The 13,956-nt window shown below is 35.5% G+C and overlaps 1 protein-coding gene across 8 annotated transcripts in view; it reads right to left on the bottom strand.

Moving 5' to 3' along the window:
• The window catches only part of HECTD1 (HECT domain E3 ubiquitin protein ligase 1), a 64,835-nt gene that overhangs the window by 34,290 nt on the left and 16,589 nt on the right, over window positions 1-13,956 (bottom strand). For 5 of the 8 annotated variants that reach the window (XM_082059282.1, XM_082059287.1, XM_082059289.1 and 2 more), the window contains exons 3-13: window positions 9,982-10,216; window positions 8,958-9,185; window positions 5,264-5,545; window positions 4,730-5,018; window positions 4,334-4,410; window positions 4,144-4,242; window positions 3,689-3,803; window positions 2,906-3,080; window positions 1,331-1,469; window positions 963-1,133; window positions 38-260 (exon numbers count right to left, since the gene is read on the bottom strand). In XM_082059282.1, the coding sequence (XP_081915408.1) occupies window positions 38-260; window positions 963-1,133; window positions 1,331-1,469; window positions 2,906-3,080; window positions 3,689-3,803; window positions 4,144-4,242; window positions 4,334-4,410; window positions 4,730-5,018; window positions 5,264-5,545; window positions 8,958-9,185; window positions 9,982-10,216 (2,033 nt within the window). The remainder of the gene's footprint in view (window positions 1-37; window positions 261-962; window positions 1,134-1,330; window positions 1,470-2,905; window positions 3,081-3,688; window positions 3,804-4,143; window positions 4,243-4,333; window positions 4,411-4,729; window positions 5,019-5,263; window positions 5,546-8,957; window positions 9,186-9,981; window positions 10,217-13,956) is intronic. The other 3 variants (XM_082059283.1, XM_082059285.1, XM_082059288.1) reach the window with 1 other exon arrangement.

The raw sequence follows: 13,956 nt of genomic DNA, 5'->3' as shown, positions 1-13,956 counted from the left end.
CAAAACATAACTTGGAGTCGAACTGTAAAGAAACTACCTGAACTATCAGATCCTCCTTCAGGGCTGCCGCTGGAATACATTGTGGCCAGTTTTCCATCCAAGATAAATCTGAACCATCCATTACTACCATTAGATAGCTCCAGGGCTGCAGCATCACTCCAGATATACAGGCAGTCCCTTCCCCTGATAATTGACCAGTCTCTCCAGTGATACGGTTTACCCTGTTGCAGTTCTTTAGCATCCTCCTGTGGTTCATCCTCCTGTAAAAAATTGTATTAAAACAAAACACTCAACCCATTAAAAAAAAAAAACAAACAAATCAACAAAACACTACCACGCACACACGCACAAAAAACAACCAAATAAAAAAAACACCACCCAACGCACCCCCAAACAACTCAGAATCCACACTAAAAAAGCTTAACTATGTAACTGTACACTGAAGGTTTAACTATAATGACTTAAGTGAATGCATAACAGAAGTGGTTTGTTATCCACTCAGTTCAGCTGAGTGGTCAGTTACTATGACTGTTGCAAATTGATAAATAACTTCAAGATGCACTTAAGGTTTTCATTATGTAGAAAATTATTTTCTTTTTTATATTTTTAATATATTCCATAATGTTTAAAACATCTGCAATTATTCGATGCATGTACACTGAAAGAGATGCACTCTGTTCAGAAAGGATTAATTTCATTTACCAGTCATTTTCAAAACACTAGCCAAAAACAAGTGTCAATCAACTTGACCACAAGTAAGTACAAATAAGAAAACTCAGCAGATAAAGTGCTAATAGAAAATGAAGTTAAAGAAACAACAAAAACAATTAAAGCAAGTGGTATACAATAAATATTACTATAATAACCTAACTACCTTTCCGTGGACATTTCTGTAACAGCAAAAATTGTACTAAAAGTGTTGGTTTTACAGGAACAAATGAAGCTATCAATTCTGTACGTACCTTCTCAGGTTTAGACTCCTCTTCGTTTTCATCATCAGATGACGGCCCCGCCAAAGTTGACACTTTACTAATTACGCCAAGTCTAGCCAGTTGGTCTAGAAAAAGATCACCCCCTTTATCCACCAAATCCCTTATGATTTGCAGGGCAAGCAAATGGCCATCATCATCATCCTGGAATACATTGACATGGAAAGGACATTAAAAAGGAGATCTCTTTACTTAAAAATATCTTTACATGCTGAACTTCACACCTTGTCATGGATGCTGTGAACACTTTAGGGTTAGTTATTAATAAGTAGGTGGGATCAATGAGTATAACCACCTTTTTTTACACTGGTTTCATAAAAGAGCAATATCTTACTTCCTACCTCTTGATCAAGAACTGTAGCTGTTATCTCAACCAATAGCGTGGGCAGATTGTGGCCAGCATCAGAGTCACAAACCTCCTTCAGCAGCGCCTCAGAACAAAAATGTATCATCTTTCTAATGAGGGCAAGACTTGCTTTCCTTTAAAAGAGATCACAGGAAAGAAAAAAAAGATTCTGATGAAGATTAAGTAGTAATCAAAGCAACAAAAAAGTTCAAGATAAAACTGCTTTTGTACTACTTTTATGTGTATCAAAACAAAAAGTTCTAAAATGAGTTCCTGCATGTTATTGGAACCAAACTTGGTTATTGTTAACAAGTCCTCAATTATCTCTAGGAATAATTCACCTACTGATCTTTTTCAGTTCTGCAGCACTACGGGTCTAATGCATTTTTCTCTCCTCAACCCTTCTCTATGTAAACCTAGTCTACATTCTCTTTATCCACTTTTAGTGACGGAAATTCACTTCTGCACATTTCATCTTCCTCACAGGCACCCAGCCTTCCATTTCTGTCACATAATTCCTGTGGTTTTGTTAGATCCCTAAAGTTTTAAAGTCTAAAATTACTATTAGATCATATAGATTTCCATATTAAGAACTACAATTAATTTGGAAGCAAATCACTTCTGTAAAGTTGAATTTTTATTTGACTGACTTTCAAAAACATGTTTTACTTGACTCATAAAGAAGACTTTAAAATACAGAGAGTCAACTACATCTTTCCATATTCTGCAACAACAGCTAACCATGCACAGATTGTTTACATAATTTCTTATTTCTTTCATTTAAAATGACCTAGTTTAAGCTTCTGCTCATCAGCTCATGTAGAGTCTCTCTCCACTAGAGTCCCTTTTTATCTTGTATTTTCACCCCTCTAAGTACCTATAAACACTGGGGATACAAATAAGATATTAAGCAAATGTTGTATTTGTAGTGTAAAAGCCTGAGAGGTTATGGCCAAACCCAATTTATCACAACCATTATGCCACCCACCTTGTTCTTTTTTAAGTATTAAATTAGACTATATTCTTTTAATTCTCTCAGTAAGAGGCATCTTCTCCAGTTGATTAACTTTTAAACTGTTATGAAGCCTTCTATAACAGCTTTTTCCAGTCTTTCCAATTTAACAGTAAATGTATCTTGATATCACTTCATCAGTTTCCCTCTCAAGTTATTTCTTTCATTATAGGGGCTACAAACAGCTGTAGCCAAATACACAGTGTACACAGTCTATACAAGGTACCTTACGAACACACTATCACTTCATTATGCTACTCTAGTCAGAGTAAGCTTCCCTCTCCCTCTTCTGACTAACTAACCATATTTTTTCCAAAACACCACTTCCCCAGAAAGGAAAAAATGCTACTTAAAACACTAAGTAAAAATCAGACTCGCAACACTTTTCAAACCACCACTTCTATCCAAACAGAAATATGTTTAAGTGTCACTTGTACTACTTAAACTTTTAGATGTTATATTTTTACTGGAAAAAAAAAAAAAATCTACCTCAGCTTTTTTAACACAGTGTATCAAAAACTCAAAATATGCAGGGAAATTGCCTGTCATGACTATTACCTTATTGAAGGCAACATAGTTTGTTGAAATGTTTGTGCAAACACAGGCAATAATCTTTTCAAGTATATGGGTGCCATTTCTGGATCTCCTTTGGGTTCATTACATTCTTCCTCATCCTTGTTTGCATCTTTCTTTTTCTTCTCGTCTCCTTTGTTCACAGGACACATCCAGTCCCCTAGAAAATATTTTTCCCAAAAATGTTCAAGGGCAAAACCAACCAACCAACAAACCCCTTCAAAAAATGTATAAGTTTTCTTCATTAACATTTAAGTACCTGAATAGGAATATGCATTCCTAAAAGTACAATATTTACATGTGCAAGACTTCTTGAAGAAAACTGTTTGATAATAAGTACTAAAGACTACTCATAGGAAAAGCTCAGAGTCCTAAAAGTGAACTAATCAAGAACATATAACCACTCCAGCTGTACAGAAGCTTCACAAACAGGTAAAAGACAGTTTTCATGTAGAATGAAAGGATGGCAGAGAAGCTACCAAGGCTGGCATCCTCTGAACCCACAGCAAAATCCCAGTCTAGCCTTGTTTCACAGCTGAAGAGCAGGACCACTGGCACTGCTCAGGCCCAGTCAGTTTCTCCAATACTCCCCATCCCTTAACAACACCTGAAATATAAAGGTTTTGATATCTATTTTGCAGGTTAAAGAAGGTTGGTCACAAAATATTATTTTTTAAATGAATCTTAGAGTAAAATTCTAAAATTGAATTACTTAACATATACAGGCATTTCTACTACCAAGCGTATGGAATGAAAAACTGCACTCACCTGGAGACTGAAGAATAGCTACTACCTCACTGTGCCCCCTTTCGCGAGCTTTGTCTAAAGGAGTCTTCCCATCTTCATCTCTCAAATCAGGGTTTGCACCATGTCGTAAGAGAGTCTGAGAACAAATATTTTAAAACATGAAAAAAAATTAAGATTCTTTCTTCCGTAGTAGTAAACATGCTTTTCATACATCTTTTCTACACATTTCTCATGCCTGTAAGCAAAGTCAGAACATTCTGTGCTTTTCATGTCTGTAGAGCTAACATAAAACTTTTTTTATCATATTACTGCCCTATCATAACAACAAAAAGATATTTTGATAAACACTGTAAGTATTGTAAGTATATATAAGTATTTAACAGTGCACATTAAACATATTGCAAAGACATTTTGTATAGAACAAGGCAAAAAGTCAGTATGTAAGGCTTTCCAAAAGTGTGAGTTTAAAATCATACCTTTGCTACCTGAGGTCTTCCAAAACATGCTGCATAATGTAATGAGGATGACCTCTGACCTCTGTTAACATCAGCACCCCTTTCACACAGAAATTCTACCTGTTAAACAAGAAAAAGAAAACACAGGGTTTTTTCCATCGCTTTCTTTACATAAACAACCAGAGTTTAAGATTCTGTAAAATTAAATTACCATTTCCTGAGTTCCAAAAGCTGAGGCCCAATTTAAAAGTGTCTGTCCTACATCATCCATAAAATTTACTTCGAAAGCTGAAAGACACAATTAAATAAAATAATTATAGCTCCCAGAATTATAAATTAAACTTCATCAGTGTTCTTTAAATAAATGCTAGGTCTTAAATTAAGCATCCTCAATAATTCTAGAGAAGCATTTATGCCCTTAATTTCAACTTTAAAAAAAGCAGCACAGGAACTATTACTAACAAGACCTGTGGAGTATTTAACAAAATAAGTGAACTTATACATAAAGAATTTCAAGGTACTACCTAAGTATTTGTTATGACACCACAGATTATAAAAATAAAAAGATCCTTTATCTCATTTTCTTTTTCAGAGTATTTTTACTCACCTCCTGTGTCAATAGCATCTATTAGTGCATCAGTATCCTTACTGCGGATGCAATCTATCAGCTGCCGATGAGAACGTTCCCCAGAACTATCCAGTCTTCGCAATCCTGGGATTCTGCCTGTAGATCCAGCACTGGATTTTGGCAGGGCTTTTCTCCCTTCGAACAGTAGCACCAAAAGAAGATCTACTAACCGCATGGTATCCAGTACACATCTCTCATCACCCTGCAACGCACTTTCTATAGAATCTGGAAGTTCAGATCTTAGGAGATCCTGGAAATAATTAAAAGTCTGAACAATAAAAAATATACAGGGCTTTAGAAAATACTATCAGAATTGGGTTTCATTTCCATATGAAATGTTTCCTTTTATCCCCTCTTTATAAATAATCTGTAAGTGCATACATTTATATAAATAAAATCTATAAATCTGCATGTCTATATAAAAAATAGCAACACAATTCTTGCATATATTAAAGTACATGAAGGGAAAAACCCTATGAGAACAAAAAGCTGTAGCATAAAAGGATTTCTTACATGTGTTACTACTGGAGAGCCTCTACACAGGGTTGACAACAGGCTTACAATAGTTGACACCTGATTACTTAATTTAGAATCTGCAGGTGTAGATGGTGCTCCAGTGCTACTCCGTCCAGGTTTGCAAGCTGAAGCTGGTCCTGATGCTGTCCCACCAGCAGCTGCCATGCGAGATAACAACTCCTCCGTTAATCCATGCTTAGCTAATGGGGCTGGGTCAACTCCACGCCGTGTGAATCTGTCAGCTAATGAAGCAAAGCATCTCAGAGCTCCATCTGAAACCTAAGAAAGAAGAGCAAGAGAAAAGATGAAAAATGTGTTACTTAAGATGAGAAGATGCTAAGGTGATATTCACAAGACCACATAACACACAGAAGCAGCTTATTTTGCCAGGTTTCCTTCAAAGTCAATGAAAGTCAGGCTTTTTGAGCCAGAAACTCGAAGTCAGAACCCAACAGTGCTCTGAACTGCTCACTGAAGGACTGCATTTTTCCCCCCCTTTCCTGATTTCTGTATATCAAAGAGAAACTTTTTCTTTGTCTGAAGTTCGGCATTCTGAGCATCTCCTTAACCAAACGAACACAATTCCAAACCAATCTAGAAAAACAGGTTTAATAATCAAATTGCAAAATTAATAGATGTCAGAAGCAAGTTTTTAGAACAGTTTTTAGTTACAGATGTTGTTCTTACAGGAAACACAGCTATTTGTAAACCCCACTAGTGACTGTCCACTCTAACAATACTGTTTGAAAAGAACAAAAACAACCCATAGCTTGTATTGAAATATGGAGTGCTAAACCTTCTGGTTGTTCTGACATTACAAACTGTTAAAGCAACTTTCTAATAATAAAACTTAAAAACACACCAAGAAAATGGACTATGAGGTTTTACTACTTTCATACATTTGCTGAATTTCAAATTTGTTCCTCAACAAGAAATTAAAATAACTTAGAAATTTCTTTGCAGTTTTATCTTCTATATTTATAGAATATAAAATATAGTATCATTTGATATTTATAGTTAATATCATGTTAATATTGCAACACATTATATCAATTTGATGTTTCTATTAAAAGAAATGCTATTAAACAAGTCACTAGCTGAGGCACCAGCTCAAAACTCCCAAAGTATAAAACTGACAATGAAGTATGATAGTTGCAGTTGTATTTAAAGGTCTACATACTTCTCATAAGTAAAATAAATTTTTCAATCGGACGAAGCCTAAAAATAGGACAAACTGGAAAAAGCAGATTTTACCCTTAGATAACCCAGACTGTCCACTGAGCACCTGACCCGAGGATATGGAAGTATGTTTGTGACAATAAAATACAAACTCCCAAATCTAGGTTTGTCACTAAAGAAAAAGAAAGTGACACTGTAGAAACAAGGCTTACTGATGATCCTCTTAAAAATTCAGCAAAAAATTCTGCTGGCCACCTGCCCAGGAAAGGATCCAACTTCTTTTCATGTCAATGTTGAACAGAAAGGGAGATTTTTGCCTGTAACGTCTCTCCCATCTACACACTAAAAGTGTCTCCATATTTCAGATCAGGAGGTTTGCATGGTCATATAGAGACGAGCTGCTTCTGGCACATTTGCCTTCACAGATGTGCAGTAGCTAACCAGACTGGTGTCAAGAATTACTAAAAAAAAAAAAAAAAAAAAAAACCCAAAACAAAAAACAAACAAACAAACAAACAAAAAAAACAAACCCACAACAAAAAACCCCCACAAACAAACAAAAAAAACCTTTGCCCAAAAAAATGCAAACAAAAAAAGGCAAAAAAAAAGCTTTACCAAATTCTAAATTACTACAGTTCTTATATCCTAAAACATTATCTAGCACAGCACAATTACAAAATTATTGCCAGCTACTACATTCCAAGGGCTTAAAGATTGTTACTCATCAACACACAGAACAAGATTAGAGTATTAGCCAGATTTCATGAAGTCAAAAAGTTAAATCTTCATTAAGTTTTCAAGGAATTAAAAAACGAAGTTTCTCCTGAATAAATGCAAAGCATGCTAAACTTCTGGCATGGTCCCTGCATGCCAAACATTCTGATTTATCAGCACTGTTCTGCAAGGAATTTTTTTCTTTAACGATCACTACTCATGTTCTCTGGCATTTTGCTCCTTTCTTTGGCAAAATTGTTTATCCATCATTCTGTCAATCTCTATGTAATCTGTATACACTTTATGGATCTATACCAGAACAGTTCTCTCAGAAATACACAAGAAAGGTTCAGCTTATTTAACACAGGGCACTAGCGGCATCAGTTTACAAAACAAGAGAGTGCTTTAGAAGGTGTTTACATTTCTTCTCACAGCCTGCAAGGTTAGGAAACCAAACTTATAGATAAGCTGTTCCTGGGGCCACATTCATCTGGTCTGAATTCCTCCCCAAGTGCTGTCACTGACACCCCACACAAAGTAACCAAATCCAACAGTTTAAAAGGATGGGGTTGGGTGGAACAACAAAACTTTACAAAGTTACTGGAAAAATCCATAAAAACCCATCAAGATTCCGTGTAAATCCTGAGGCTTGTTTCACAGAAAATATGTTTCTCAAGGATATCAGTACAGATTTATTTATTATCATCTGGGTTACTCCAATCTCAAGCACATTTATCTTAAAGCTTAACTGCTAAAGATGAAGTTAACTTGAACTCTCATTCAAATCTCCAACAGCCCCAGCAACTGCTTTCTTTCAAAGACATTATAAATTGGGAAACAGTTAAAATACTACAGACTTGTGGTCTAAATTTGAGGATTAGCTTGCCTGAAATGATCAATGCATTAATAAAGTTACATAACATCTAAAAAACATGGTAGCTTGTTCTGAAATGGCTAGTGTGACAGTCCCCTGGCAACTGGGTCTTTCAAAAAGACCTAAAAATATATTAAAAAAATTTAGCTCACAGGCAAAAAGATTTAGTCTCCCAGATACAATGTGCTTAATAAACCTGACTGAGGTGGGGCAGGACAGGCAGGTGGTGTAGAGAAAGGAACAAGGACAGAGCGGGGGCAAAACGGCGACTGAGAACCGTACGGACAAGAAGCCTGGCAAAGTTACAAGAAGAATTTGGCTAAATGGCTATTGCAAAGCATTAGTATGACTTACACAAAAGGATTCTACTAGTAGGAAGGTAATTCCTCTAAGATTCATTTTCTAGATTTTACAAGGACTACTTGATCTCAAGTTAATAAAACTGCAATGAAGTGGTGCTGCACCTACAGCAGCACCATGGAAGCTGGCTTCCAATGTAATGCTTTAGCACTGATTGTGGATGGTTTTATTGCTTCTCTTAGTCTGGCAAATAAAAAACAAACCAAATTGATTTTTTTGTCTCTTATTTATGCTCAACTTAAAAGTGACTGAGGTACAGACGCAGAACTGTAATTACTTCAGAAAGTATTTCAAATGCATTGAAAGAAGTTACAGGATATTTTCAGCAAAGTTTTCAGAGGTTAAATAAGATCATAGTCACACAATGGTGCTTGGAGTCAAATGCTAAGCAATATTTTTATCCTCTTGTCATCACAAGTGTAAAGAAAACTATCATAATATCCAAATATAACAACTACTATATAAACATACAGTTGTGAAAGCCATATAAAAATACCTAGTCGTTCTTTTATTAAACATGACAGATGTTAAATTCACAACATATTGAGCCAACTGTTACACTACCTGATGGTCTTCGTGTTTTAACAAACTAGACAGTGATTCCACACAGATCTCTAATGAAGAATCCTGAGGCTCCATTTTGCCGCAGAGCCTGGATACTACGGCCATTGCTGAATGCAAAGTGTCTTTATGAACAAGGTGTCCACTGTCACGAATGAATGTCAGAACACAATTCAACCCTCCAGCTTCAAACACAGCTCCTGACTCACGGGTACAGATTAATTCCAATACCTACAACAAAAAGAAATTTAATTAGAATGAAGCATACAAACAGTCAGTTATTTGTTTATATCCATCTACAGGACGGGTTAAGAAAATGAAATAACAGAACAAAAAAAACAACCCTCCTCTCTTCCTCAATGCACAGGAAGGGTCAAAGCCTCCAGTACTCCAGTAGTTACTTGATTCTGTATTTTTGACGAAAACAGTATAAAACATCCCCAAGAGCACAGTCGTTACAGCTCTTCCTTACAGACAGCTGGATAACAGTGTCTTTTCCCGGGAGAATTAAGTCTTTGGATAACACACAACTGAGAGCTCTGAAACTTCCAAGAGTACTGTTGCCCCAGTACTTCAGTGACGCAGTTTTGAGTAGACGAGAAGTAGTGAACAGGAAATACATGCAGGAAGTCTGATGCCACAGTAATCAAGGATTCAAACTGTATGCTATCACATGGCCATGAGTTACGCTTTAAACAGGAGATTTTAAGGGTCTTGTAAATTTTTCTAAAAATCTCAAAAGGGTGAAGAGGAGCTGTGTCTAGTGCTACTGAGGAGACAGCGAACAATTTTTTTGACATCAAGTAATTTATGTATATCTGGAACAACTCGTCATTCCCTTATTAGCATAAAATTAGCCCTTAGCATTCTAGTCCTGTAAGATAAACAGGAAAACTTTGTTCTAATATTTTTTGTTTCTTTTTCTATAATTGTTTAAAGAAATAACTAGCTTTGAATATGAGTAAGCTCTTAAAAACCAGCAAATTTTCCAGCTCCTTCTTGAAAACAAGTTTTTCAGAATACATACCTTCACACACTGCTCAGCCAAATCTCTGCTGGTTCTATTGTTAAGTTCAACAACTACTAAACGATTACAAAGTGCCTTGATAGCTCCATCCACTCCCACAATCCTACGGGTGCATTCAGCTGATACATCCAGATAATACGTTATGGCACGAGCTGTTACTTCTAATACATTGTCTGGAGCACTTTCATCAAGAAAAATTTTACACAGTGCTGGTAAAAAAGTTCGAGGAGGGCATCTGCATTAAATAAAACAAACACACACGGTGAAACATTACTAAGCTGTGCAAGTTTATCTACATTAAGTAATTTCATATACTTTCATACTAAGAGATTAATGCTTTTCACACTAGTTATGATTTGCTCAATTAGTTTCTAGTTGGTTTGGAGCATTAACTTGGAATGTTCGGATGCAGACATCTCATACATCCTCCACAATTCAAACAAGTAATCTGAAAAGAAGCTGTATTAGGGGAAGAACCCAGCACAAAAAATATTCTTGAAATTTTACAATCATACAGGGAAAAATTTACCCTCTTGGGAAATAATTTTAGAAGTTAACTTCACATCACCACATGGAATGCATTTTTTCTTAACAGAGCTTCAAGATCCATTACAATAAATAGCTAGTTAACTATGAAATATTATTTTCAATAATAAACATAACGTTCAACTAAAGATTTTGGGTTTGCTATGCAATTTAATTCTCTTTCTTCCGTATGTGATAAACATTCTCATGTCTCTTTTTATCCTATTTCAGCTTTGTCCCCTCCCACCTCATTCCTTCTCCCTAACCATACTTAAAACATATTTAATTCATGTAGCTTGCTTCTATTACATTTTTTCTTCATATCCATGCGTCAGTAGCCTCTGGAACCCCTCTTTATTGTTAGCCTCATTGCCATATGCAAGGATAGTCAAGAACATCCCCACAACTTCATAACAAAATAAGCAAGCTGCAACAGTCCCTCTTCTATCCCTCTGACATAATAAGATTCAAACCAAAATGGATGGTCATAATAATGCTTTTCACTATTATGGCAGCTGTGGTTAAGATGGATTTGGATCAAAAGTTCTAAGATGTGGAGCTATACTTGAAAAGAATTTATCTTCCATACCATACTTACTCAGCAACAAATACATCATTATAATGATTGCTCACCACAGTGGTAGACGATTTCCAAGGTGGTGGTGGTGGTAGAATTAAGTGAAGGGGATATATGCTGTGACAGTAGTTGAAATTAACTGGATATCTCATCCCTAGATGTGGGAGATCAGAACTAAATCTACAGGAAGCAGATACTGCAATTCCTTCTTGAACTAGGGATATGGCCTAGAAAAGGTAGCCTAAACCTTTTCTAAATCCAAAGAGAAAGAACAAAAATAAGACCATGCTTTTTGGTCTGGAAAACAGGTAAAGTACTCAGTGATGAATAATTCTGAAAAATAACCCAGAGGTCACTCGGCCTCCCACCTAGTTTGCCCCAGCAAAGACACAAATCCCAGGACAGCAGAATGCTAATAATTTCCTTAAAGATCTGGCCATGCTTTCTGAAGTACTTAAATAATACTGCCTGACAAATAAATATATTACCCAATGATCCTTAATGACATAAATTGGTAAGTGAAGCTTCAATAAAGCTAAATTACATATTTAATACTTATATTAGCCTATCCAGCCTATACTCTCTGTTCTTAAGAAATTCGCTATTTAAGTCCACATCTTTCTTAAGAAGAGTTTACACAGTAACTCTGCATTTTAAAGACATTATCCACTAGAAAAAAAGTCTGAAATTTGTACTCATTATTAGACAATTACCACACAACATCACAAGAAGCATTTCAGCAGATAAAATTTAAAGCAGACAGTGCTACCTGTTCCAGTGTTTCAGTGCTGGATCTTTCACACTGCATTTCATGCAAGACCAGACAGATCACTAAAATATTGCTATAAACAGTGATCTTCAAACATTACATCGCAAGAAAAAAAAATTTACCAATAAACACAAATCCTTAAAAAAAAAAAATCCCAAACAAACCAAAACCACATACATATAACCAAGTGCAAGGTAAGAAGCTTCACTGTCTCCATTGTAATACTCGCAAGTTGTAGCAAACCATTTTTCATAGATTTCCAGAGACAGCAGCAGAAAAAAAAACCCTTTAGATTTTTGCAGGGAGTTAAAAGCAATACTTAGCAAATCTAACATTTACATTTTTTCTATGGTTTAACAGTTTATAAAGAGACAGCACAACTGGAACTTGGCTGCATGATTTGAAGATGGAAATTCAACATTTTGGAAGGAATCCATTCCTGTCCTTAAAATACCTGTTGACTGTAGCCAGTTACCCAGCAGATACAGCAAAAACACAAAGTTACTAAGAGCCTATGGCTTATATTGAATTCTTCACCAGCACACAAATGCCAGTGCACTGTTAGCAATGCTCTTCTCACACGAGCACAGCTCACTGGCAAAAACTTAAGGGTTTAGGGTTTTTTAAATTAATTTTGCCAGAACCTCTAGCTACATTAGTGAGACACCATAATTTTTCAATTAGGAAGCAAATAACCTTCACTTACTGTCAGAACATTTGTTTTCTGACTTAGAGGAATTATTTCCAGCCTTCCAATAAGGAAACCAAGTTTTATCATATGGTTTCAGGGAGAAACTGTAGATTTGTCGTACATTTAACCTGTGGGAATTACTTAGATCTCAAAATAAACAGCTGCCCAGACTTTTTCGGTAGACTACAGTAATGTAGTTTGAATTCCTAAAAAAACAGAAGTAATAATAACTTCACTTGTACTGAAAAAATAATTTTATCCTTTCTGAAAATAGCAACTGATCTAATTTTAACCCTAGCTTTCAAGCAGCTTCAACCTTTGAGCTCTTCTTTCTTTTAGCAGTTCAGGTTTGGTTTTCTGTTTGTTTGTTTCAGGTTTTGGGGTTGTTTGGTTGGTGGATTTTTGTTGCTCGAGGGAGGTTCTTTTTCTTCAGGTTTTTGTTCTGGGTTTTGTGTTTGTTTTTTTTTTCCTTTGTTGTTTGTTTGGTTGGTTTTGTGTTTTTGAGGGGGCTGGCTAGGTTTTTTTGGTTTTTGGTTTGTTTTTTGGTTTGGGTTTTTTTTTTCTGTTGATGTTTTGGGGTTGTGATTTTTATTAGTTTTGTGGGGGGGTTTGTTTGTTTGGTGGGTTTGTTTTTTTTTTTTTTTTAATTTTGTTAGATATTGCTAACAACCAGGAAGTTGAGAGCTAGAGTACACAATGTAGAAAAGGCATTTTATAAAGATTTATTAAAGACAATAATGAAAACTGAAGATAACAGAAAAAACAAACAACACTGATGCTCTAACTTAAGTGCAAAGCTCTTTTCCCCCTCCATTTTCCTGCAGCAAATCAAGAAGCAACACACACAAAATCATAGGCTTGAAACTAAAACAACAAATTTAATGTTTTTTTCTTTTTAAAAGCTAATTAATTTTATTTCAATGCAGAACTCATTGAATAATTTTAAACTGTTTCCTAAGTTGAAAAAAGTCTAGCCTTCTAATGGAATACTCTGGACCAACTATAAACCAATCTAAAAAGTCGTATCATTCATGTGTAACAGAAAAATGTGTAATGAAAAGGGTGAAAACCAGAATAGTTCATGAAGAAGCATCAGTCAAATAATGACGCATATAAAGATAATATAAAGCTTGATCGTTAAAGTTCATACAAATCTGAAAGTAATAGAAATGTAAACTTAATTTTTTCAGACATTATTATCAGGAACATTGAGGGGGAGAAATCAAACCAGAATTTTTGTCTTAGTCTCTAAAACAGCAAATGAGAGCTGCTTCTTGCTATTTTAGCACACAATATGTACAGTCATGTCATCATCTCTCCCTTCATGTCTCTCTCAACACAAACAATTTAGTTCAGGTTCTACACAGTATGGTAACACTAATTAAGTTATTATCCCTAGAGTCATACCAGGCA

This window comes from Streptopelia decaocto (assembly GCF_964273445.1).
Source record: "Streptopelia decaocto genome assembly, chromosome: 7".
NCBI classification, from domain to species: domain Eukaryota; kingdom Metazoa; phylum Chordata; class Aves; order Columbiformes; family Columbidae; genus Streptopelia; species Streptopelia decaocto.
This window is presented reverse-complemented; position numbering and strand designations above follow the sequence as displayed.